At 47.7% G+C, this 26,642-nt stretch overlaps 1 protein-coding gene across 3 annotated transcripts in view; it reads right to left on the bottom strand.

The window, feature by feature from the left end:
* The window catches only part of LOC135917013 (endochitinase-like), a 53,513-nt gene that overhangs the window by 12,254 nt on the left and 14,617 nt on the right, over positions 1 to 26,642 (bottom strand). For all 3 annotated transcript variants that reach the window (XM_065450474.2, XM_065450475.2, XM_065450477.2), the window contains 3 exons: positions 24,569 to 24,672; positions 13,870 to 13,990; positions 12,850 to 13,044 (listed from right to left, as the gene is read on the bottom strand). In XM_065450474.2, coding sequence (XP_065306546.2) covers positions 12,850 to 13,044; positions 13,870 to 13,990; positions 24,569 to 24,672 — 420 coding nt within the window. The remainder of the gene's footprint in view (positions 1 to 12,849; positions 13,045 to 13,869; positions 13,991 to 24,568; positions 24,673 to 26,642) is intronic.

The following is a 26,642-nucleotide window of genomic DNA, read 5'->3' as shown; positions in this document are numbered from 1 at the left end:
CCTGCGTCTGACGGAAACGAGAGCTTTACGGGGCTAGGCTCCCAGCCTCTCCGTTCCCCTTTCGAACCCATGACGGACTTTTCAATAAACATGTTTTATCTCTCCCTCTCTCTTTCTACTAGAAAGCACGCCTTCATGCATAGCGTTCGCCGCCAGCGTTTCTTGTAAACATTACAGTTACATAAGCTGCAGTAGCCCGGAACCGTGAGAAGCACTGCGAGCTTCTTGAATGCTATCGCGTTCCACTCTTAAAGGCGAAGCTTGAGCGTCCTCTTTTTTTTTTGCTTAAATTACTCCCCACATCGACACAGTGTCACCTTGTTTCGGTGCCACTTAACTGGAATTCTTCCCTGGCAACCATCGAAGCATCAACTTATTTTGCATAAATATCTAAGTGACTTTAAAAAAGTAAGAACTACGTCTGAAATGCATTATATCCAGATGTGCACAATATATCTACGCATATTCTGAGATACGTTATGAGAGAAAAGTCTGCTCAGTAGTGCGCGCAACAAGTGGGGTTCTTTGGATAGAGTATCTTTGTAGTGCCTGCAACTTATCGGCTCCGTTGCGATATTTTTGAACCTGTACCGGTCGCGGCTGTGGCCGGTACCAAGACTGGGGCCGGTAAGAAGAAGAAGAAGGAGCACGGAACAAGCGTTTCTACCGACGCCCCTGCGTGTTCCACGTCGGGGACGTCCACCTCTCACGCCATGGCGCCTAGAGCGTCATGGACTCCCTCGAAGGCCCAAGTCTTTGACGTTGTTGTCCCTACGGGGAATGGTCCCGAGACCGTCGTCGACGCGACGGCCTCAATAGTTGGCCTCTCTGAGGTCTACTGCGTTCAGCACATGGGAGGCCTCAACTTCCAAGTCACCGTCAAGAGCATGGCTTCCATGACTCTAATCGTCGATGCTGGCTGCCTCGTCATCGGTGGCGAGCGTTGTCCCGTCGTTCAAGTTGGCCCGCAGGTAACCAACGTAACACGCCTCTTTTTGCCGTCCTTCGTTCCGAACGAAGTCCTCGTCCAGGCACTATCACCATACGGCAAGGTTCTGTCTGTCAATACTGGTCGCATGAGCGGACGACGTGGCGTGCTCATGGGCACACGCTTCGTGCGTATGGAAATGAGTGCCACAACCCCGGTCCCAAATTATCTGCGAGTCTCTGGTCATCGTGTGACGTTTGCCTACCGCGGCTTGCAACGCGTGTGTCGTCGGTGCGGTTCCAGCGACCACTACCGTGCACAGTGCACCGCAGCGTTCTGTGGCCGTTGTGGCGTCCATGGCCACGAAAGCGACGGGTGTGACCGCCCTTGTCGGCGTTGCGGGGATAGTCACCCTACGGTCGCGTGCCCTGTGCGGCGTTCATACTCAGACGCTGCTACTGGAGCCTTTCCCCCCTTACCGCCGGCGTCAGCTGCGGTTGCGACTGCGCGTGAGGCCATAACCAAAGAAATTGCACTGACACCGCAAGAACTAGCGTCAAGAAATGAAAAAGAAGAGGCGTGCAGCTCGAGAAGTCCCAGCGCGTCATGTTCGCCGGCCTCCTCTACTGAAAAAGAAGACCGTGACGTGGCGGATCGCAACACGCCATGTTCGCTGGCCTTCCAAGCAGCGAAGGACACGCGTGCTGTGGCCGAAAGCGCCTCCACTTCGGCTGCTACCATCACTCCTCCTGATCCCAGCAAAGTTTTGAACGCGGATAAAGCGCCTGACCCTGCGATCGCTGCAGTCGATGTACCCACGAAGTCTGCTGCGGCTTCATCCGCCTCAGTTGCATCTCCTACAGCGGCGCAGCCATTGCATCTGGGTGGGCCCCCGACTGCCGAGGTTGTCGGCGACGATGAAATCAATCCCGCCGTCCTACCGCTACCGACATCATCCTCATCAGAAAACAGCTTCAGCCTCGGAGTTGATAGCAGCGTTGGACTGTCGTCAAGCCTGGATGAACTCGACATAGAAATGGCGGCCCCACGAGTAAAGCGCGCTCATGCGGATACTGCCACGAAGCTCCGCATCGCCCTTCGGGTCAATCAACTGACTCCGTTGATGCGGTCCTGGCAGCGTGAGCTACGGAGGCATTTCCAACGCCTCATCGCGGCGTCGTCTTTGTCAGCTGCTGCTTGGCGATGCAGACGTAATCCGTGTGCGCACCCCGAAGTTCTGCGCTTTTCAAGAAACTCGCTTTTTAGACAGCCGAATGCATTCGGTTCTGCAGCCCCAAGAGCACTTCCTGTTACACCACCTCCCACACGTGATTATTCGCTATTTGTAACGCATTTTGAAAACATGCCGCGTACAACCATGCAAATAGATTCTGGCTCTCAAGGACTTCATACTTTGCTTAGTGGGCTGCCTCATGTTCCACCTGAGGTAGCTAACCGTTTTTGTGCACGACCATCAGCCGAGGAAGTGAAAGCAGCATTATCTTCTATGAAGCGTGGCTCGGCCCCAGGGCCGGACGTATTACCCGTGGAGTTTTATCTAACGTTCTGGGAAGATATTGGTGCCACTTTCGTATCGGTTATCAGCCAATGCCTTGAGAACTTTGATTTCCCGTTTAGTTTTCAGGACGGTCGTATTGTGCTGATACCTAAGCACGATCCGTCATCAGTTCATCCAGAGGAATGGAGGCCAATCACGCTTCTCAACGTTGACTACAAAACCTTCACAGCTGTTCTCACCCGGCGCTTGAGAAGCCTGATGCCTTCCCTAATAGGACACCATCAGGCATGCTCAGTCCCTGGCAGAGAGATACACAGTCTTTCGTTCGTTACTCGTGACATAATGACATACACGCTGACCAGGTCGGCACGTGGTCTCTTAGTTCCACTGGATCAAGAAAAGGCATTCGATCGCCTTGAACATAACTACATTTTTAATGTACTGACCTCGTTCGGCTTCTCGTCAAATTTTGTTGAACTTATTAGGAATACCTATTCAAATATCCGAAGTACATTGTTCCTTGATGGTCGAGAAAGTGCACCGTTTCCCGTTACTCGTGGCGTTCGTCAAGGGTGCCCTCTGTCCCCAGTACTTTTTGTGCTCAACCTTGAACCATTTCTGCGCTCAATAGTGAGAGACCCTTACGTATGCGGTCTCCCACTGCCTGGTAGTGGTGTTGTGAAGGTGACAGCCTTCGCCGGTGACATCACATTATATCTCAGGAATGAAGATAGCTTAACCCGTAGCCTTCGAATTTTTCACTGAGTACGGAAATATTTCAGGTGCTGCGCTAAATTTTTTCAAAATGCCGTTATTTGTTCATTGGTTCACCACAGACATGCCTAAGTCCCCCTTTCCACCTTCAAAAGAGCAATTCTCTTCGCATTTTAGGCCTTGACTACACCTCTAATGGCATATCAGACTCTGTGTGGCTCTCAATTCTTGAAGATGTAAGGCGAAATATTGAAGATGTTCAAGGTTATGATTTACCCTATATCAGAAAGAAGGTACTTAGCGCAGTCTGTATTTTGCGGCCGAGTGTGGTACGTTTGTCACTTCGTACAGCCACCATTACGGGTTACTAGGTCCTTTCAATCCCTTCTTGGTGCCTTCTTCTGGTCGGGCCGTACAGAACTAGTCTGTCGCGCGGCGCTTGGGCAACCACGCTCTCGCGGTGGGTTCGCCTTCCCATCCGTGTCTGTCCGCTGCCGGCTGCTTGCTCTGCGATTTCTGCTCCGTCTGTTACAGCATGATCAGTGTCCAGCGCGTGAACTCGCTTGCTATTTCCTTGGCACGAAAATTCGCCACATGTTACCGGGCGTACACTTAAATCGCGGCCCACAAGTGTTAAACGCACCTACATTTTACTGTACGGCCGTGCCATTTTATCGCCACATACAACAGGTATGTCCTGATGTAGACGTTCTCCAAAACCGCGTAGTAGATACTATGTCAGCCTTACTGCTTCCTCTAGTTCCCCCAGCGCGCCTCGCACGTTCCAATAATGTGTCGTGGGGTGCGATAACGGCGTCATTTTTGCCTGGCCACCTACGCGACTTCATGTGGCGTCTAGGGTGGCAAGTGGTTCCAACTCGGGACAGGCTTGAGTGGTGGGGCGTTGTCCCATCTTCGCAGTGTCCCAATTGCCCCCTTCAAGAATCCAATAAACATGTACTGCTGCAATGCGTCGTTGCCAGGATATTTTGGAGGGCCGTGCATACTGGATTTCGTGGCCTTGGAGTTAACCGCTTTATTACATCTGGTCGCTGCTCACGTGGCCGCTTCGCGCGACGTTTAATTGCTGCGGGGGCCTTCTGTCTATGGCGTAACCGGTGCGAGGCAGTTGTCATGGGACGTCGTCACCGCGCTCTGTTTCCACTTATGGGGAGGCTCTACTCTGAGCTACTGTCGTTTCTGTCGGAGGAGTTGTTCTTCCTTGGAGAAGAAGAGTTCCTTCGACAGTGGTCATGTCGTTTCCTGTCGGTGGCTGATGGACGCGTACGGCTGAATTTTCGTCCAGCCTGGTTCTTGTAGCCAGCCCATCAGAATTATTCATTTAATGCACATAGAATGCAGGTGCCCGTGATTTCTGTGTGTGTGTCCTCTCGTATACATGATCATTTTTGTATATACACATCTCGTGCACATCACTTCAAAATTGTGTAAAGTGTTCTATCACATCATCATTGTATATAACCATTGTGTACACTGTATATATTGAAAATCATTTTGTACATGTGGCATTTAGTTTATGTGTAACTGTGCCTTTCCGTGGGTATACGTGTTTATATGTTGGTGCGTCAGGACTCGGACACTACTTACATTGACAACGCGCTGTGTTTCGTTTCTTACATGTTATCGTCCGGGTGGAATTGTGCCGTGATTATGACTCAATGTTCGTATCGTCTCTTGTCGAAATAAACTTTTTCTAAACACGCGCTGCTGAATGCTCAAGGACGCAATTAACGCAAAATGGGCAATTGGCGAATTGTGTCCGGACACTTCGTTAATGGAAATCAAACCAGAAGAGGTGAATGCGGAAACTGCAAAACGGGAACTTGAACCCGAAGAAATTGAAGAACGCGCAAAATAAAAGTGGAAACTATGGAATAAAACACACCTACTCAGCGAACTTAAGGACTTTCAGTAGATAAGACGATGGGGAGTCCTGCCAACAAAGATGCAGTTGGCATGGTTCGGGGTTTCAGCGACAGAGCGATGTCCCAACTGCCCGCAACCAGAATCGCAAAAACACGCGTTAAATGAGTGCAATGCAGCCAAAGTATCGTGGAGAGTGGCCTCTAACACATTCAAGTTAAGACTATTGCAACGGGAGAAAAAGAAAAACCCTTTCAACAAACTGCTAACATTAGTTATCATGTATAGCTTATGGAAGAGGAGATGAATGGCTGAGTGAAAAAGGAAGCCCCAAAAAACTGTTTACCCAGTACTTAAACGCACACGGATCTTAATGAAAGAAATATTAGCAGGTGCACTAGCACGAAACGGGGTGAACCACTTCTTAAGGGAGTGGCACACGCGGTTCTGGAAAGTAATAAATGACCAGATTATAACTCCCATCACTCGCTATTAACCTGGGAGTCCGCTCCATCCCCTCTTTCGTAGATTCTTCTGCAAACCCGAGAGGGCTCTGTTTTTAATTATATAACAATGTGAAAAAAGAAACAGAAAGAGTGCTGTCAGGTATATATTGTATCAAGTTGTGGTGACGTCAGGAAAATATAGGTTGTAATTCTATAGCACATCAGGTGTATACCCATGTATTCTGAACCTGCTTAAGCTAGCGGAAATTGGCGGTACGCGGGAAAGTGACACGTGCGTACACATGATAACGAGGATCTCGAATCCGGCAACATTGATGCCTTCAAGTAGCATGTGTGGGTTTATTGACCATTTGTCTTCACCCAAAAATATCATGTTCTCGTGACGCCTGTGGCAGAAAGGATGTTATACAACCACCGCCAAGGTCTGTGAGTGGTAGCGCTGGCTAACAGTTCCATGTTTCTACTAGGAAACATAAATACCCAAGAAAGTGGATGGGGAAACGGCGCCGCGGTAGCTCAATCGGTAGAGCATCGCACGCGAAATGCGAAGGTTGTGGTGTTGTTCCCCACCTGCGGCAAGTTGTTTTTTTTTTCATCCATTTTCATTTCCATTAATTTATGGTTTCTTTATTTCATTTATTAAGCGCAAGTAATTTCCCCTATGTTGTCCTTGGTGTCAGTATTTGTTTGCTTCTTGTGATATGACTAATAAAAATCGGACCGCTAGGTTAACCCTTTTCTTCACGTGTGCACACATGCTAATACATCTCTCCTCGTATAACTATAAATAACATTGTCACCCTCTGCTATGTTTAGCGCATTGTAAATGTCATTGCTGTTCTTTTGAGTGCTTTTTTCTGTTAAACAAAGTGTACAAGATTATTTAACAAGTGAGAATACGCGTCAATAAACTTCTCTTTGTGTATGATTTATCCTTATTAGGAAGAAGATACTCAGCACAGTATGTATTTTGCAGCCATGTGTGGTATGTTTCTCATGTCGTGCAGCCACCATTACGGGTTACTAGGTCCTTGCAGTCCCTTCTTTGTTCCGTCTTCTAGTCGGACAGTACACAAGTGATCTGTCGCGCGGCGCTTGGGCAAACACGCTGTCGTGGTGGGTTCGCGTTCTCATCCGTGTCTGTCCGCTGCCGGCTGCTTGCTCTGCGATTTGTGCTCCACCTGTTACAGCGTGATCAGTGTCCTGCGCGTGAACTCGCCTGCTATTTCCTTGGCACAAAAATTCGTTACATGTTACCGGGCGTGCACTTAAATCGCAGACCGCAGGTGTTAAACGCACCTGCTCTACGGGCGCGGCATTTTGTCGCTACATACAACAGCTATGTCCTGGTGTAGACGTTCTCGAAAACCATGTTGCAGATACTATGTCAGCCTTACTGCTTCCTCTATAGTTCCCCCAGAGCGCCGCGCGCGCTCCAATGATGTGTCGTGGGATGCGATAACGGTGTCATTTCCGCCTGGCCACCTACGCGACTTCATGAAGCGTCTGGGGAGGCAAGTGCTCCCAACTCGTGACAAGCTAGAGGGGTGGGGCGTAGTCCCATCTTCACTGTTTCCCAATTGCCCCCACCAGGAATCAAACAAACATGTGCTGCTGCAATGCGTCGTTGCTAGGGTGTTTTGAAGGGCCATGCATGCTGGTTTCCGGGGCCTTGGAGTTAACCACTTTATTAAATCTTCTCGTTGCTCATGCGGCCGCTTCGCGCGACCTTTAATTGCTGCGGGGGCCTTTTCTCGATGGAGTAACCGGTGCGAGGCAGTGGCCGGGGGACATCATCACGCGGCAACGAAGCGAGTGAGGCCGGCTATATAATAGATGTTGATGCGGTGGGTATACAATTACGGCTTTCCGTGCAATCTCTGCAAAGCTCGTATCATTTGCAAAATCACTGCGCGATGTCTGACTGTTTTAACAATAATAAAAGTCAAAATCCTCAGTCAGCAAAATCGGCGGTAACTGACGCGTGTTCCGTTGAGCTCGCATCAGCGCTACGAGGGTGAGCGGCAGGGCAGGGGTTGGTGGACAGCGCCAGCCGAAGGACAGCGGTCGCCGGTATGGAAAACACTGCCTTGGCAAAGACGGTAAAAGGTCAACGCGCGCGGAGTGTGGTCCGGCCGTGTCCATGTGTTAGTGGAGCAAACAAGCAACACATTTAGAACTATTATAGTGCTATTAGATTTCCGAACCCAAATAGGTTGGGCCGCCGACAGGCCCAAGGAACAGCGAAAATATTCAAAAATACGTGTTTGAATTCTGAAACATGTGTAACACTTGGAATGGCTGCGCTGGAATGTAGCACTTATGCTAGCGTTCGAGCGTGGCCATGCTCATGGAAGCAGAGTAGATTTCGCGAACCTGTACCAGAAGGAAAGGAGATATTTAGCAGCAGGAGAAATGCGACGCAGCGCCACCGCAATCCACAGGATGCGCGCCTTCAGACTCCACAAAGCTCCACAAATTCAACGCCGCGCCCGTACAATCTGGAGAATTCGTCGAAATTCGGGAGTCTTCCCGACGAATCGGAAGACTCGGCCAGTATGCATCTGCAGGGTTAGTACAGGTCGATGGCTATACATATACACAGTGATGCGATAACGTACGCTGTCCTGTGTTTAGCCAGGTCGACTGTGGTACGTTACGCAATTGCTAAACTGTTTGCGGATGAATGTACAAAGTACGCACACAGTGTTAGCGAGGTTTTATGCGGGCGTCTCATTGTGAAAGATGGCGCAGCGCCGACTTGTTCGGAAAAGCAATGGTTGGGGGCGTAAGGTTCGTACGTCTTATCATTCAGGAGCTATATAATAGGCTCCCGTTTTTACGCTACATAATGTCTTTTTTTTACGTATACAGTGTGCCATTTGAAGTCCACCTGAGCGATAAGTGAACTGGTTGTAAGCATGGAGAGTATGCTGAGAAATATCCTTGGTTATGTTAGGGAGATTACAGAGAATACATGAATCTGTCAGTGCCATTTTCTTATGCGTACGTCTATTCCGTAAAAGGAAAAGGCGAAATTATTAAATGATGTGTGTGACATTCTACCGCCCAGATATTGTACTGAGCTGTATATCATGAAGGCCCTGTACAAAACGTGTTAAAACATATGTCAAGAAAATTGGCGTGGTAGGGTCATCAGAAGCCTTTTATAGGCTGCAGACAGGAACTGTACCAGTCAAAACGTTTTTACGAGCAAGAGGCTCACAAGAGCATGGTGGTCGGACTGCCTTATGCGCAAGAAACCGGAAACAATGGATCACGTATTTTTTTTTTTTTTACACTTTTGGTACGGCACATACTTTTGGGATGGGCTACAGATGATGCTTAAAAAAGAATTTTCATTATGACCGCACGTGATAAGGTAGCTAGTAATCGATAACAATGATAGAGTTCCTTATGACATGATTATGTTGCTAGGCCTTCACTTTATATGGCGCTTCCGTATGTCTGGGTGTCATTGCGATCCGTACGCAAGGTCCACGCTTACGCATTTCCGAGAAGCCAGTTCACAGTTTGTTGACGGTAGCTGACGAGGGCTTGTACCAGTCTTAAGGTTTCGTCCTCTGTGAAACCATCTTTGCTGCGCGCTACTCTGGCGATGAGTGATGCGGTGCTTCTTATTACGTGATTTAATTTCTCTGAGGCTAGCTTTATGCCGTTGTTCTCCTGGATGTGCATACCTAGTATGCGTGCGGTCGGGACGCGATCCGGATGCGTACTACACGGACGCTAGCCCGTATCCCTCGTCGCCACGTTGCGGGCTCAAATACACAATCGCCGTTGTCAATCAAGGGAACCTGGTAGCCTCAGCCTCCATCCGCGCCACATGCAGCGCAGCAGCAGAAGCAGCAGCAATCGCTCTCGCACTTCGCGACGCTGAGAGCAAGGGAAGGTCCGCCTGTGTCCTTACTGACTCACAAGCGGCTTGTCGTTTATACCTGAATGGAACACTCCCTATACAAGCCATTCGAATCCTGGGTCGCACACTACAATGGACCCATGGTATCGTCTGGTGCCCCGGGCACGAAGGCCTGCGGGGCAACGAAGAGGCGGACTGCGCAGCTCGAGGTCTCACTAGCCGAGCGGCAGACCACACCATTCTTCAGCCCCCGACAGACCGACGAGCGACCCACGAGTTAACGACAGGTCAACAAATACTGCAGGACCAACGGCTCGGAAGAACGCAATACGCTCCCCCACACAAAGCTCTCAATAAACTCCAGGCAAGGGACTGGCGCCGCCTGCAAACTAACACATACCCACACTTGTCTCGTCTACACGCAATCTACCCAGACAGTTATACGTCCCGAACATGTCCCTGGTGTAGCAACCACACAGCGACACTCGCCCACATAACACACGAATGCACCGACCGTCCGGGCGACGCAATTTCGCCACGAGTCACAACACACACACTCACTACGTGGTCTTGGGAGGCGAGACTCTCCGAACTGGACCTGGGAAGCCAACTGGCAACCCTCGACCAGGCCCGGCGAGCCGCGATCGCCAGTGGAGCCCTGTCAGAGGGAACCACCCAGGAATAAACCGCGCAACGGTTTCTGCAATAATAAAGTTTCTCCTCCTCCTCACAGTTTGTTGATGTTTAAAAAGCAGATCCTCGGGGGAGGGGGGGGGGGGGGGGGAAGAGAAATACAGAAGGCAGGGAGGTTACCCAGAATAACGTCCGGTTGGCTACCCTGCACCGGGGGAATTGGAACGGGTGAAACAAAGATGACAGGGACAGAGAGGAAGGAAGGAAAGATGGAAATTAGCTGTGAGTTAGTTGACGCGTGTGGTCTAATAGTAATTGCATTAATAGTCACAGACGTTCACACAAGCCCGTCGTCCTCAAGAATCACAAAAACGCCTTCCCCGCTTTATGGGCCGACGAAAATCCTCAGTGTGTTCCTGAATGATTACTGAGTGCGAAATCCCTGGAAACCCTCAGGATATTCTATAAATGCAAGGCTGTTTGAAAACCGTGTGACGACTATCCACTGAGCTTTGACATCTAAACCTGTATATTTGTACGCACATATGTGATGTCGAGCTCCAGCAACAACGAAAAAAAAATGTGTTGAGCCATGCCGGACGATGAAAACCTAAGACCCCTAGAAAAACCGACAACGGTTGATGCGCTTAGCATTCTGTGGAAGGTGGTTGCGTGTGGCACTGCGCTGCACGGTGTTTTATGGATGGCGCTCCCTTTACCCCCATGACTTTCCTTTACGCGGGAGCCAACCGATACATTGAGCGCCACTTCTGCGAGGATCAGTTCGGAATCTATAGAGCAGCGTATTATACGACAGCGTCTGCGTTTAACTGAGGAGAGCATTAAGTCACGCAGCCAGCCTAGCATGGAGGAAGCAAAGAAAGAAGAGGGCGCATACCGCAGCGTGATTGAAGTCAAACCTGGTGGAACAGTAATGGCCCAACACGCGATCGCACATCAAAGTACGCGGTTGGTCTTAGTGTTCTCGCTCTGCAAGTAGAGCCACAGCATGGCTGCCGATCAAACGTGCATCGAACAAAAACTACTGGCATGGCTACTGGGAACCGAACGTCTCAGCAAATCTCGATTCTTGCTCCGTGATCTCGACGCACGAGGTTACGGGTTGGGCCACCACTGTGCCTTCACGGAGAGAGAGAGAGAGAGAAGAATACAGGAAGGCAGGGATGTTAACCAGTCAATAGTCTGGTTGGCTACCCTACACTGAGCATTCGCTTGTCAAGGCTGGCTGCATAACGCAATGCTCTCTATTTTACTTTCACTTACTCCATGCAGCCTCGATCGGCAAGTGAACTCTCCGTAAAGGCATTCGCCTCGCTTTCTCCCTCGCAGTATCGGTCCAGCAAGTGACCTCTGAGAGGCAGCGTACTGGCCGAAAACAAGCAATGCGCAATCATTTGGATGCGCTGGCGTAGCGCTGCCTACAGATCGGGAGCACTAAAACCTGTTGAGCGCTCTGACGTGACGATCGCGTGTTGGAGTAAAACATTTTGACTTCAATAGTGCCGTGGTGGTAGTGCATTACGGTGCGATTACTGTGTTAGACTGCACTATCTTCGGGGATCAGCCCGCGAAAAACGGTTAGACACTCGCAGGAAATCACCGGTTAGTTCTCAAAGAAGGCCAAACGCTTTAAAATTCGCAAATGTATGCCATTCTGAATGACTCATGCATCAAGGACAGCGAAGCTGTAGAAAGGGACTTCTCACACCTTTAGGAAGTCCTGTTAGCGATTCCAACTAAATTCTCGCCTTCTAGTGGCCGTGCTGTGGACCAGCCGAACTAGGATGAACGGCTGGTTCTCATATTGCAGCGTGCGCCTGCAACGTTGCCTCGTAGTTCTCAGATCGTGGTGATGCTGCCAAGCACAAAACACACAAAAAAGAAAAAGGCGGATGTCGCAATAATTTTGCGGTATGCCATTATGGGCGTGTCATCGCGGGTGGAAAGACAGCAATGCATCATTTCATCGTTTCCCAAATGTTGCAGACGACGCGCGATGGAGAACGACATGCATAAGAAGCTTGCGCTTTGGGATAAAAGCCACAGACGCCATGGTGGTTTGTTCGAAACACTCTACTCGACACGACTTCTTTATTCGTGGAAAGTAGACCATTGACTTTCTTTTTATATGTCTTAAATATATTGCTGGTGTTTCAGATTGCGGAGTGTACTTTGTTTAGGCATGCGCTTTAATAAATTCGCGATACACGCTTAGGCTTCATTTCGTGTCATAGTTTAAGTTTTCTGCCCCAGCATTTGTGTAACTAATGTCTTAAGCAGCAGGCATATTCTCCCTAATGTGCGTTTGTCCACAGGCAAGGGTATCAGGAACGATAACTATAGCTAATCATTTCCACGTTAGCTGAACTATCACGGCGCCACTGTTCCCAGTAGCGTTTTTTTTTTTTTGTAAAAAATGAATTCCGCGAATGTATTGAGCTCCTACAAAAATTACTAAAAGGTACAGCGGCGATGCTCAATGGCACTCCGTTGCTGAATACGAGGTCGCAGGTTCCAATCCCGGCCACGGCGGCTGCACTTTCGCGCGGGTCGGAAATGCAAAAACGTAAGTGTACTAAGATTTACGTGCACAATAAAGATCCACATGTTATCAAACTTTGTCAGAAGCATTCCACAACGGCGTCTCTCATAGCCCCAATGTTGCTCGTAGCGATATATCCACGACTCAATCGTTCATTTCACTGCAGTTTCCTCCCAGCGCTACACAAGATTCTAGTGGAGCAGCATTAAAAGCCGGGTAGAGAATGTTTTTAATTCTCACAGAAGCAGAAGTCGTTCTCACCTCGACGTAGTTCATGTAGCCGTCCGTCTTAGTGAAGCTTGCGGCGTTTCCGAGCGGGTGGTTCTTCTTCAATTTGGCACTGACGCCATTGTAGGCAGGGTTGTCTAGCGTGAAGCTGCGGCCGTGTACGGCGAGGCCCGGTATGATCTTGTACTTGCGCACGCCGGAATCGATCCATTTTCCAAGGCAGGTTTCCTAAATTTACAACAGATACGACCGTTGATGTGATAGGTACGCTTAGTCAGATCGTAGTTGGATTAATAAATAGAAATAAAAAAATGGAGACAAGCCAAATGGCAACAGCGTTTTTAGAAATGTTTGTACGCCGCTGGTTTGCCTACAGTCATAGCGTTGGTATTACAACCAACTTCTAAGCAACAAAACTGAGTAATGTTGGATGTTATTTACCTCAAGTATTGCTTAGTATTCCTCATGACGCCTAAGAAACACGCTTCCATAAGCGACCACCAGATAAAGTGCTTCGTACTTCGAATGCTGTGATTGGCGGTGTCGCAGCAGATTCGCTCGCAATCGAGAATGCAAGCGACAGCCGCCTCGCCTTGACGCTCCTGGTGTTCGCTTGGTCGTTTCAGGGTACTGATAGCAAAGGCCCATATTCGTAAAAATCGCTTCCGCCAGGATTGCTCGTTAGAGAAAACTCGCGCCAATCCTGACGCTTGACTTGCGGCCGACCAGTGGCAGAAAGCACGCCTCAGAACAAGAATTTTTGTGAATGCGCCCCTGAAGACAAGGGGGGAGGGTCCACGTGCCAATTTTCATTGAATGCCGAATTTCGGATGCGAATGGGAGGGAGACGAGAAAATATTAATAGCATAAAGCGACAATTTCGTAAAAATGGAATGCTGGGAATGTATGTATGTAACATGCAAAATTTATTCAAAGATTCATCATTTATTTATGCAGATACATAGAACTTCAAAGTGTTGTGGGCTCTCTCGAGTTTTGCTCTCAATTCTGGCTGAGTACAAAATGAGAGACGCCACTCATTCTATGACTTACGGATTCAATTGTTGTAGGACCGTTGTTATCCTTGTAGAAATATAATCCGCTGGTTATCTTTGTCGCGGACAGATCATCCAGCCTGTAGTCGAACGTCATGAGGAACAGGTAGTCGAGGTGCCTGCAAGAAGGTAATATGCTTTCCAGATGCTTTCTAAATGCTGTAAGGAACGGAATACTGAGCCTAGCACAAATCTCGAAAGTTCCCGAAGCAATTAAAACTTTTATCGTTTGTCATTTAATTCTGTTTCAGCTCCACTATTCGTTACTGTGCTGCGCCAGAGGTTACGATTTCTCATAGCGACGTATTTCCTCAGTTATATCACGTGTAGGTACCTCATGAGATGTTCCCCCCAATATTCGCACTTCCATTGTCGAGACGTTCGCCGAACCTTCAAGGGAAGTGACCCTGAAGCACTTCTTATCGAACTCTATAAAAGCATTTGACCAGAAACTAGACTATTTCAGAAATAATTCGCTGTACAAACTACTTCAACGCTATCAGCAGAAGCGCAGTTATTGGCTATCAAAGATCCCCTTTGATCCACCTCTTGGTGCTGCCACTCCTTCAATGTCTTGCGAAGGCTACGGCGTAGCGGGGCGTGTCCACAACGTCCCTCTTACTGAACGTCACTGTGGCGCACGGCTCAAATTAGATTTTGAATTTTGGCGCTAAAACGCACCAAACGAACCACAATGCTTCGACTACAGCACCACCGTTCAGGGTAGTGACAACGTTCGAACGGCCCCGCCTCGCTCGGCGCCCATTGTGTTGCACGGGTGTGGGGGCAGGCAGTCGCGGCGGTTGCTTCGTGGTCGGATTGCGACGCGGAATTTGTGGCCAGGACAGCGCGAACACGTCGAATAGCAACAATTCGGTTGCGCTTCTGAGTTCAAGCAAAAGAAAATGACCGACCGCTGCGTGCCTTTGTACAAGAAGTACTCGGAGTGCTCCGCTTCCGCGTAGGGACAAGGAATGCCATGAAGAAATTTTAGCTGGAGCGGAAGTACAAGCTTAGTTGAATTCTTCTGAATTTAGCGATCATTTTCGCCATAAACACCTGCACTGTGGCGCTATAACATAGAGCTATTCCAAACTTTTCCATTCCAATTCCGCAATCTGCCCTCCGTGATCGGCCAAAAAATTTTTCAGGCCCCCCGTACCGCGCCTGTCTCTCACGGGACGTCACCAAAACCGCTAAAACTGATATGATCAACTGATCTGATATGATGTGTGCACACTGATTATGTATTATTAAACCGAACGCGAAAGAAAAATAAACATTTCTGATACGACGCCTTTTTCGACACAATACTTTGGCTTTGATCAAACGTTTTCGGGCTGCGCCCACTTCGCCTGTCCGTCGCGTGACGTTACAAAACCGCGAAAGCTCACCGCGTCAAAGTGACGTGTACACGTTAAAGACGTATTTATAAGCCGAAACAAAGGGAATATTTTGCTGTATAGCCGGAGACTGCCCCATTCCCAAAGGAATCAAAGATGGCTATCCGCCGCTTGCTCTGGCACTAGCTACTCGGAGTTGCAGGGGAGCATGGATTTATTTGCATGTAAGAAACATTTTTCCTTGGCATTATAACCTTGTCACGCCCTTTCGGCGCGTCTGCGAAACCACACTGCCAACTCTTCTTTGCTGAGGATCCGTTCTGGCGGCATTTTTAACATTCCGTTGCACGCCGCCGCAATTTTCGACCAGCCACGGCAAACTAAGTAAGGGGAAGTGGATCAATCGCTGACGCCGGCACCGCCCTCTTCATCCGGTTATGGAACCCCTCTCCACTTGAGCGTGCTCCTCGCGTCTTTTCAGCCTATTCTATAAGAACATCTGCTCAATGTAGGCGATGTTATTCGCTTTGAAAGAAATAAAATGGTGACCTCCTATAAACGAGGAGCGCGTTTGATTGGGTTTTTGAAACAACGCTGCGGGTTACCGCCTGATGCTTGAGTCGGTCGTTACGTAACTTTGACGTCCCGAAATTGGAATAAAAATAGATTGGAATAGTTTTACGTTATAGGGCCCCTGATGTGGATTAACCCATTAAGGACCAGCGTGACCATATGGTCACGTTAGTCTGCACAGTGGATTTCAATTAATTAAGGTTAACAAAACGGCACCAAAATCGCCTTTGACATGCCGATTGACAGATTAGAGTCCCCTTTATTGATACCAAGTGTCAGCAGCTGTGAGTCGTTTTGTGGGAGCCCCTCGCAGAGGCGGGAATAAGTGTTGCTATGCGAGTAGCGTCGCGATGCATCGCTCCAAAGGTTAAGTGTTTTTTTTCTTCACTACTTGCTTAAGCAATTGTTGGATATCGTTACCTCCATATTGCTCTTTGAATATGTGACCTCCGATGAGGATTTGGGAAAGAATTATGTTTGATTTATCCATGAACGAGTACGTTATCTTGTGCGTTGCCATATGGTCACGCTAGGCCTTTAGGATACCGAACTTTTTGTTTTTTTTTTTCAAACTGCATTCTCATCTCTTGCACGGCTGCTGGCGCGTTCCCACAGTGGTTATTTGTTATTTTATTGTCTGAATAGGTAGACGTTGGAAGAAATAGCGAAGATACTCGAAGAGGAAGATGACGATGTGTCAGTGATTTATATCGAGCTGCCAGATCTGGCAGCTCGATATAGGCTAGCACCTATTTGGATGAGCACTCGGCCGATGAAGACTCAGACAGGCTCATTGAGAATCTAGCGGGCGGCAGCTATGAGCCGGCGCTGAAGCTGTTTTCTCCGACGGACGCAGCATTGGTGGATGCGAGTCTGACCGCAACGACCCCGGCGGGCAAAGTGACGGAACATCAGAGGTGTCTTCTGCTGCAGTTCATGCGGCCATTCCTGCGAAATTATCCACTGCTTCTAAGTGGACGAAGGGTGATCTCCGGAAAAGCCTTGGCATATTTCCCGACCCAAACTTTGCTGCCTAAAGGGACTTTTCAGCTGTTGAGTTGTTCGAACTCTTTTTTGACGAACAAACAAGAAACGTTATATTGAATTTGCCTGATCCAAAGGTTACCAAAGAAGAATTAAGATAAGTTTTCTTGGAGTACTTGTTTTTTCCGGCTATAACCGCTTGCCAGAGAAAAAGTGCTATCGGGACAGCGGCACGGATATGTGCAACACGATGACCTAGAATGCCATGCGAAGAAATCGCTTCATACAGATAATGTGATTCCTGCACGGAGCGAAATGCAAGCCTAACCCTAAGTGACAATTTGGCAAAGTTGCGCCCATTGATGGCACTATTGAAAACAAGATTTCTGGAGCACTTTCAACCTGTGCCTCACCTGAGCTATGACGAAAGTATGATTGAGTATTATGGTCGTCATGACTGGAAACAGTTCATACGCGGAAAGCCTATCCGCTTCGGGCATATAGTATGGCGGCTAAATGCCAAGAACGGATACCTTGTAAACCTCAAAGGGTATCAAGTCAAGCAGGGGATCTCGGAATATCTAAAAATATGAAAAGAACTTCGGAAAAGCAGCGGCGCCACTTCTTCAAATGCGGGGTGAGCTGGCAGCAGAGACGCACAACCTTCCTTTTTTTTCTATTTTGATAATTTATTCACAAGCATGCAGCTACTCAGGCATCTCAAGGCACAGGGCTACGAAGGCACGGGCACAGTGAAGCAGAACCATGTTTCCAAAGAATGCCCTATCGCTGGACCAGAACTCGTCAAGCGCCAACCTCGCAAGCACGAAGAGCCCGTGCTGAGCGACAATGGGATTATTGTTGTCCGCTGGATGGACAATTCTGTAGTAACGACCGTAAGCACCATTCAAGGCGTAGAGTCAATGTCATATGCAGACAGGTACTCTCGTATTCAAAAGAATCGAATCAAGGAGGCCCGTCCAAACACTGTTGCTCAGTACAAGATTTATGGGAGGTACGGACCAGATGGATGCAAATGTAGGTGCCTACAGGTTTGCAATCCGTGGCAAAAAGTGGTGGTGGCCGATTTTCACTTGACTTTGTGATGTATCTATCAGCAACACTTGGACGTTAATTCGTAGCACAGGGCTCAACGTCACGCACGTGGAGTTCCGCAGGCAAATTGCACAAAGCTACCTGATGCGATGGGGCAATAAGCCTAGAGGGCCTGGTCAATGCAGAATCCCAAAGACTGGTGATGTCCTGACTGGTACAGGGTATGAGCAAGTGGCCCACTTTGTTGCGCCAATACCTAATGGCAAGAGGTGGAGGTGTGCATGAGATAATTGCAACAACGCGGTGCACCCAAAACGCACAAAGTATGACGTCGGCATGTGTATTCCATGATTTAAACCATATCACACTAAATAAGTGCTCGACTATTCGCTATGTATGTTTTTTATGGCGGTTCATGGCTTGAAATAAATGTTTTTCACTTCGCGCATTTTGCTGTAGCGTAGGGGCCCAGCGTGACCATATGGTCACGGGCTATATTTCAAAAACTAATTAGGCAAGAGTAATAATTTTTTGCATGTGAATTATTAGTATAAAGGTAAGTTAATATATTAGATTTATTTCAAGATAGCAAGAAAAAAAAGAAACCGGTCCCTAATGGGTTAATTTGGATTCAAAACAGCAAATTAAAACCGAGAATCATTTGGTCAAACGAAAATTTTATTGTGTCATGGAAATTTGAAATATAGTTTGCAATACTGGGCATGTTATGTCTCACCTAAACTTTCTAGTGCTTAGTATTTCAATGAAAATGCGCATTTATTTGTTGCATCACACTCTTTCTGCATGATAAACGGAAGTATTGCTCTCCTGTCATACCGTGTTTCAGCTGCATGAGACCGTAATAGAGGTAAGCACAACACATTGTAGCTCGCGGAAGTTTTAAGGAGACCGCAGGAAGCGCCGGATTATCATGAGGAAGCTTTAGTTGGTGCTAAAGTCTCAATTACGGTATTAAATGCGTTGGAGGGTTAAAACCATTAGCTTCTTAAACATGCTTGAATCAAACACAGTTCATTTTAATAGGAAAGCTTTTCATAGCATTTATGCCTTATGTTAAAACAAAGATTGCACGAAAAATAAATCTAGATCTTGGCAATGTTAGAATTTTCTGACGGGCGCTAGAACATTTTCAGAAGTTAACGAATATCGGCGCGGACCCATGGCTTCCTGAAATGAGGATGCCGCCCGCCTGTGACGAAGACGGTCCTGTTCAATTCTTTTAAAGGTTTTTTTAGGGGGGGGGGGAGGAGGGGGGGGAGAACATTGAGTATTGAAAACATTGAGTAACTAAATTGCCAACTACGCAACATTGCAAAAAAAGCAAGTATGTTCCAAATCTTCAAAGCGGAGTTTGAGCGTTTGATGCCGAACAAAACTGTTTCCTTAACCGTATATAGGTATGTACAGGGGCTGTTGAGAAATTTCAGTGGTGAAATAATTTTGTAGATGCTGTAATGGCAATTTTCTTGCCCGTTACACGCACTTAAAGCCAAGTCTTACAAATCCCTTACATCTACTTTTGGCAGTCAGTTAAGAGATTGTAGAAAGAAAGTTTTGAAATTATCAGAATGCGATATTCTGTGTCTTTTAAAATCAGGGTGTAAATTAATACATTTGAGACAAGCGACCAGATTTCATTTGGGGACAATAAAGGCAAGAAGGTACATCAGATTTCATTTAGCAGTCGCCGAGCGGGATGAGCTCTAACGCACCACTCATGCATTTAGACAGGCACGGCCAACGTAAGGCTGGTCCTTCTTTGCAACTGGCTAGTTTGAAGTAACGTGATCGAAAAGCGTGCGTCTCGCATAGCGTAAACTTTCCTGCCTTACACTGCAGACATCACTCCTGCATGAGAGAAACCACGCACTCCAAGCAGAAAAATAACTAAATGAAAGCTTATGCTACGCGTGGGCTTCTTTTCCCATCAGCCTTGTTGCATAGCTTTTTGTTTGGCTGCAAAGTAGCCCTAAATGAGCCTACAGAGCGAATGCTGAACGCGTGAGAAAAAAATAGTGCGGTTTGAGCGCGCCAGGAATACGAAATCCACACTCCCGTAGTTGACCCCAACGGCGAGCGTATGCGGCAGGCATACCACACAGGCAGCGCCGCTCGGCGCGTGTCAACACAAATGCGAGTGAAGCGGGCTCGTCACGGCATTCCGTGACAGACGCGGTATCTACATCGCGTAGCATACCGCAGCCACGTGCAACTGCAGTGCGCATGCGCAACGTTTGCATGGTGCGCGACAGGGTTGGAGTGCGTTCTCTCGATCATGTGCTCCAGTCTGGCCTAAAGCCCCTCCATATACGTTTCCGCCGACCAGGCGGTGGCGCGTGGAAGGAGGGGCTTTAGTCTGGCCGTACTACATAGTGCTGACCGGCTTTGTCCCGCGCCAGCTTGACCGATGGATGGTAGCAACATCCAACTTGCGCGTTTTGAAGCACATTCAATAGCTCAATACCAAGCGATGTCGGTCAAGGCATCTAGCCAGGAGGGGCCAGGAATGAACGCGCGCTTACAGGCGTATCTTGGTAACAAGCGTTCGTCGCTACAATTAAAAAATTTCTGGCTCTGCCGCAATTGAGAGTAGATGTAAGCACGAAATGGAATCCGCCGAAGCAGACTGGTTGGCGATGATACTAGCCACAACCTTAAAATGGAGTGTATGTGCATGTTGGCAACGGCACACCCCACCACACCACGCCATACTGTGCACTGGTCCACATGGACGCTGGCCAGCTAGAAGAAGAAAACCGGCTGAAGGAGGCACGACAGGCAGCGAAAGACGCCAGGGAGACCGAGCTAGAAGAAAAGCGCCTGAAGGAGGCGAGATCAAACACCTCAGCAAATCTCGATTTTTGCTCCGTGATCTCGACGCAAGAGTCTTGGGCCGCCACTGAGCAAAGGGCTGGCTTCAAAGAGAGTTCGCTTGCCAAGGCTGGCTCAACGTTCTTAGACAAAACAAGTTTTATCTAGGGACCTTAGGCTGGCTGCGTGACGTAATGCTGTCCCCTAACTTTTTCCTTCCTCCATGAAAGCAAAGCAGTGCATCAGACGCTTCCGGCTGCGCGCGTCACAGCAGCTCGGCGAGCGCACTAGATGAGCAGCGAATTCCGTTTCCCAGAATTGAAGTGCATGTATGGTGTCCTGTGTCTACCTTTTGAGCGTCGCTATTGGAAATGACAAAGAGAACGTCAGCGTACTAGAAGTTACAACTTGAGGGATATTGTGAACAAACATTAGTAAAAACTCGGAAGCGATATTTCTTGTAACTTGTTTGGGAGAAACTAGCGTATGCAATGCGTTCCTGTGCAGAGGGTTGGAAAATCGCGTTTTGTTGTCGCAACTTTCCCGGATGTTCTAGTTTGAGTGCCCGGATAACGGCTTTGCTCTTTGGCTCAAAGTGACTAGAAGGTCGCCGACAACGGGAGCTAAAAGAATTTTATGCTTAAAACCGCCCCTACTATATCTACAGCAGGCACGTACCCAGGGGGGGGCCCGGGGGGGCCCGGGCCCCCCCCCCCGAAATCAAGTGGCATACCCCCTCCCCCCCCCCCTCCCCACCCACGCCACCACTCCTCACATATTTCTAAAGCGCCGCCAGATCAATGTTGAGACTTGGCAGCTATTAATCGGTCAGCATTATGCTGCCTTTTCCACTCCTTTTAGATGGCGGTAGTTATCGGCATCTCTTGTAATGTGAAGGACAGTTTTCTCATAGATTCCGCACCCGTGCGATTAACTCAAGTTGCGTTCAGTTGTCACCATCTATTCAACCGTCACGCGCATAGCTATTGCTTTTGTTAGTTCAACCTTCATTGTTTAGGCTGATCCTGGGACCAGGAAAGGGATGCGGCTGTTACTGAGCTGGTCTGTACTCTCGTGGAACGAGTTGCGGCCGGAGAAAACGCCAATTGCGTTTAACTTATGCCTTTGCTTCATTATTTCCTTGAGTTACGGCTCGCCGCGAGGCTGGCAGATGCCCGCAACCATATACACGTGATATGGGTTGGATAAGGTGGGAAATAAAATCATGTTAAAGTGCGTCCATCATGAAATCCTGCAATAACCCTTAAACCCATAAGCAAGATGACTGTCGCCCGTTACCTCGTCTGTTTTTCCCTAATTGTATAGCACTTTTCGTGCAAAATTGGCAACTGGAAACAAAAATTGCAAGGAGTTGAGAAATTAAGCGATCTACTAAGGTAGAGAGCCAAAGCAACAACCAAACTGCAAGGAAAAGCGAAAAATAAAAAAGTTAACCGTTGTTTATGAGAATATTTATGGATCAACATCTTTTTATTTAAAAAGGAAGTAGAGAAAACGCTGCTGGAAGTGGAGAACAATTACTTGCTTTGAATGACGCTTCTACAGTTATCGGTCGAACCGCATCACGTAGCCACTTCTCTGCTGTGCTTATGTGGCTGTTTTTCTAACCTTTCTCTGTGCGCGCAGTACGTCTAGAATCGCAGAGTCCTGCGCTCTACGTGGTTGTATGGGAGTGTCGGCCGCACAGCGTTACGCAATTCGTGGAACTGTCAAAACTGATCAACAAGGCGAAAATAACTGATATTCGAAACTATAACATAAGAAAGACTGAAGAAGCTGTAAAAAATGAACGCAGCCTGAAATCAGTAAAAAATAAACCTGGCTTGGGACAAACCATGATGTATACACTAAAAGATAATGTCATCAGCAATCTCGAAGATATAGTAAAAGCAGCGGAAAAATTCTAAGCTGACCTGTATATACAGTACTCAGAGGAGTCACGATACCTCACTTAGAAACAGTAATGAACAGGATACAGAAACTCTCCTATAACTAGCGATGAGGTCAGAAGGGCCCTGCAAGAAATGAAACGATGAAGAGCGCGGGAGGAGAAGGTGGAATAACAGTCGATTTAATCAAAGATGGAGGAGACATAATGCTTGGAAAACTGGCGGCTCTTTATACGAAATGTCTATCGACTGCAAGGGTCCCAGAAAACTGCAAGAATGCAGACATTATACCAACCCACAAAGAAGGAGACGTTAAAGAATTCAAAAAGTATAGGACCATTAGCTTGCTCCCAGTATTATATAAAATATTTACCAAAATAATCTCCAATAGAATAAGGGCAACACTGGATTTTGTCAACCAAGGGAACAGGCTGGCTTCAGGAAGAGATACTTTACAATGGATCACATCCATGTCATCACTCAGGTTATCGCGAAATCCGCAGAGTACAATAATCCTCTCTACGTGGCTTATATAGATTACGAAAAGGCATTTGATTCAGTAGAGATACCAGCAGTCATAGAGGCACTACACAATCAAGGAGTACAAAACGCTCACGTAAAAAGCTTGGAAAATATTGCTACATGCGTGTGGTATTTGTTTGTTTGAACGAGGTGCGTGGGCGCCATCACTCCAGAAAAGAGGATGAAGAACGAACTGGGCTCGCGGTGTGAATCTAACCGGTCAGCGCTGCAACCGTTGTTGTAAATATAATCTGTAAATAGTTTCTCGTCTTACTGACTCGTCCTTCGCGAAAGAATATCTACAGAGGTTTTACAGCTACCTTAATTCTACACAAGAAAAGCAGGGAGGTACCTATAGAGAAAGTGGCCATACAGGGAGACACAATTTCTCCAAAGCTGTTCACTGCGTGCTTAGAAGAATTCAAGCTATTAAACTGGGAAGACTTAGGAGTAAAGATCGACGGCAAAATCTCAGCAACCTTTGGTTTGCCGATGACATTGTTCTATTCAACAACTATGCAGACGAGTTACAACAAATGATTGGAGACCTTAACTGAGAGAGTGTAAGAGTGGGGTTGAATATTAATATGCAGAAGTTGAAGATAATGATAAATAGTCGGGCAAAGGAACAAGACATCAGGATCGCCAGTCGGCCACTAGAGACTGTGAAGGAGTTCGTTTATCTAGGTCAATTAATCATAGGGAACCCTGATCATGAGAAGGAAATTCACAGAAGAATAAAAATAGGTTGGATCGCATACGACAGACATTGCCAGCTCCTGACTGGAAGCTTACCATTATTATTGAAAAGTAAGGTGTGCACTCAGTGCATTTTGCCAGTGCTGACATATGGGGCAGACTTGAAATCAAGTTAAGAAACGCGCAAAGAGCGATCGAACGAAGATTGCTAGGCATAACGTTAAGAGAGAGAAAGAGAGCGGTTTGGATCAGAGAGCGAACGGGTATAGATGATATTCTGATTGACATCAAGAGGAAAAAATGTAGCTGGGCCGGTCATGTAATGCGCAGATTAGATAAGCGTTGGACCATTAGGGTTACAGAATGGGTAGCAAGAGAAGGGAAGCGCAGTAGAAGACGGCAGAAAACTATAGATGGTGCGATGAAATTAGGAAATTCGCGGGTGCTAGTTGGAATCGGTTGGCGGCAGGACAGGGGTAATTGGAGATCCCAGGGAGAGGCCTTCGTCCTGTAGATGACATAAAACATGATGATGATGATGATGATGATGATGATGATGATGATGATGATGATGATGATAGAGGTGGTGGGCCCCCCCCCCGAAAAAAAATCCTGGGTACGTGCCTGATCTACAGCATTCCTTCGTGGCGACAATTAAGATCCTTATACGCTTACGCTTTCTGGTGCTGGTGGAGCAGCAGCATCAACAACACAAGTGCAAGAGGTAATGAGAATGAAATATTTATGAAAGTAAAACGATGCAAAGCTTAATATTTACCTGGACATATGCTCGCTCATAAATAAGAAGCATTTGCTGTCCCGGCGGCAGGCGGGGAGCTGGGCCGTGATGAGTTTTCTGTTCTCGATCTCGCGCCGTAATGTCTGTGCGAGAAAAGGTGGACACGCACATACGCAACTAAGGAAGGCGCGAAAGCAGCGTCGAAGAGAACATTTGTGGCCTACGCTATAAGGCCTCACGTGCACGCCGCATGTTTAATGACCGTTTCCTCGTTTGAGTGTCCTCGCTTTAAAAAAAAACTTTTTCGTGAATATGAAACCCAAAACTATACACTGCAATTGTACCACTCGTTTCCGTTTATTCATTGCTATTGTTCTTGCTTTATTTCTGTCGTTTTATTCGCGAAACTGAAAATAACGCCGCTCACGCTCCTGCAATTTCAGTAAAACATCTTGGCTTCACTGACGATGAGTTGTGCGAATTTGACCACCGCGGCTGCTCATAAGCACCGTTATCTACAACGCTCATGCTCAGATGAACGCTTAGTCAAGGGATCCTGCCTTGTGCGCCAAGCTCTGGCCTTGCTTTCACCCGCCGCGCAATGTCGCATCTGCTCAAAGTCATCATCGGGTGAGTTCATGTAAGCACGTCGCATGCACTGACAGTCACGTGCGCCGAGTCCTTCTTGCACTGCTTGTACCTATACTACAGTGAAATGTTTCAGCGCTTGTTTTTTACAATGTCCACTTTTAAACTCTCATCGTTCGGTGCTGCAGAGCAAGTTTAATTAGCCTGATCTTTCACGGACTGCGCTCAATGGCCTCTCATATCTAAACGGTCTAACTTCAAGTCAGTACGAGGTTTGCCTTGTTCATAAATTCTCGTCTACAATGCTCATAAACTGTGTGTGATGTGAAGTGTGTCTTTCCTTTCAAGCCCTTAACCAAGTCATCAACATTAGGACCTTGTTTCAACACGCAATTTGTTATTCATGCCTTCTGCGGGTGCAATGAAACAATCACGCACCTTCTTTGTCAGTGCTCTCGTCCTCAGCCACCCTAGACAGAGTAGTTTTCAGCCACCCTAGACAAACTGGACAAGCGCCCAACGACAGAAAAAAAGATACTTGAAAACTGGCCCACGCGAACATGAGCGCGATCCGCTATGAAGGCGCTGCTGCGGTACCTAAAAGACACGAGACTGTCTGACAAATTGTGACTGTGCACTGTGTGACGCAGGATTGTACGGTTACAGTGCGCAACATTAGGAACGCCTTTGCGGGCTGCGTGACAGTGCCTACACAAACAGTTCGTGTGTACGTGCATGTGTGTAGGCTTGTTTTATTATTTATTTTATTTTTTATCCTTCTCTCTCTCACCTATCGCATCGCCTTGCCCCTCCCGCAGCACAGGGTAGCCAACCGGAGATAATCTCTGGTTAACCTTCCTGTCTTTCCTTTACCTTACTCTCTCTCTTGTTATCCATGCGGTGTTCTCGGGGATCGGCAGGCGACTAGTGCGAGTCGCACAAACTTGAATATATAGGGCATTTCCTAATCCCTCGGCTTCAACTATATTAAGGTTCTTCAGTGATACTCCACCTCACTGATATTTCATTTCGCTGAAGAGCCTTGCGGCTTGCGGTATACTCAGCACCAAAAGTAATGGCCTCTGTCGCACTTGACGCTGCTTTTCCGGCCCGGTTGGCCAGGGTAGGCAGCTTTGAATGTGTTGGCAAAACCGGCAACACTTTAGCTTGCTGGTAATGCCGTTCGCCGACACCACGGGAAAGCAAGAAACTAAAGAAGCAATATAAATCGCAGCACAATTTCAGTTTAGAGCGCGACGATATCTTTTCCAGAAACGGCGGTGTTTATTCACCCGATGATACAGGCTTCATGTCTACAAATACGTGTGGATATGTTCCCGAGATCCATGCTGAAATTCCGTTTAGTCAACTGCGCCATTGCCGCAGCAGAGTGCGGCTGCTGTGCACTCCACAGGTTCCTGCAGTTTAATAATTCTTCAAGTTCTAGGACTCCCGCCGGACAGCGCAGTCGTCGATAAGCAGCTGTCGCTAATATTCGGTGCCCTGATTCGTAGTGCTGGCCATA

This window comes from Dermacentor albipictus, chromosome 1 (assembly GCF_038994185.2).
Source record: "Dermacentor albipictus isolate Rhodes 1998 colony chromosome 1, USDA_Dalb.pri_finalv2, whole genome shotgun sequence".
Taxonomy (NCBI): domain Eukaryota; kingdom Metazoa; phylum Arthropoda; class Arachnida; order Ixodida; family Ixodidae; genus Dermacentor; species Dermacentor albipictus.
Note: the sequence above shows the minus strand (reverse complement) of the source record. Positions and strands in the feature narration are given on the sequence as shown.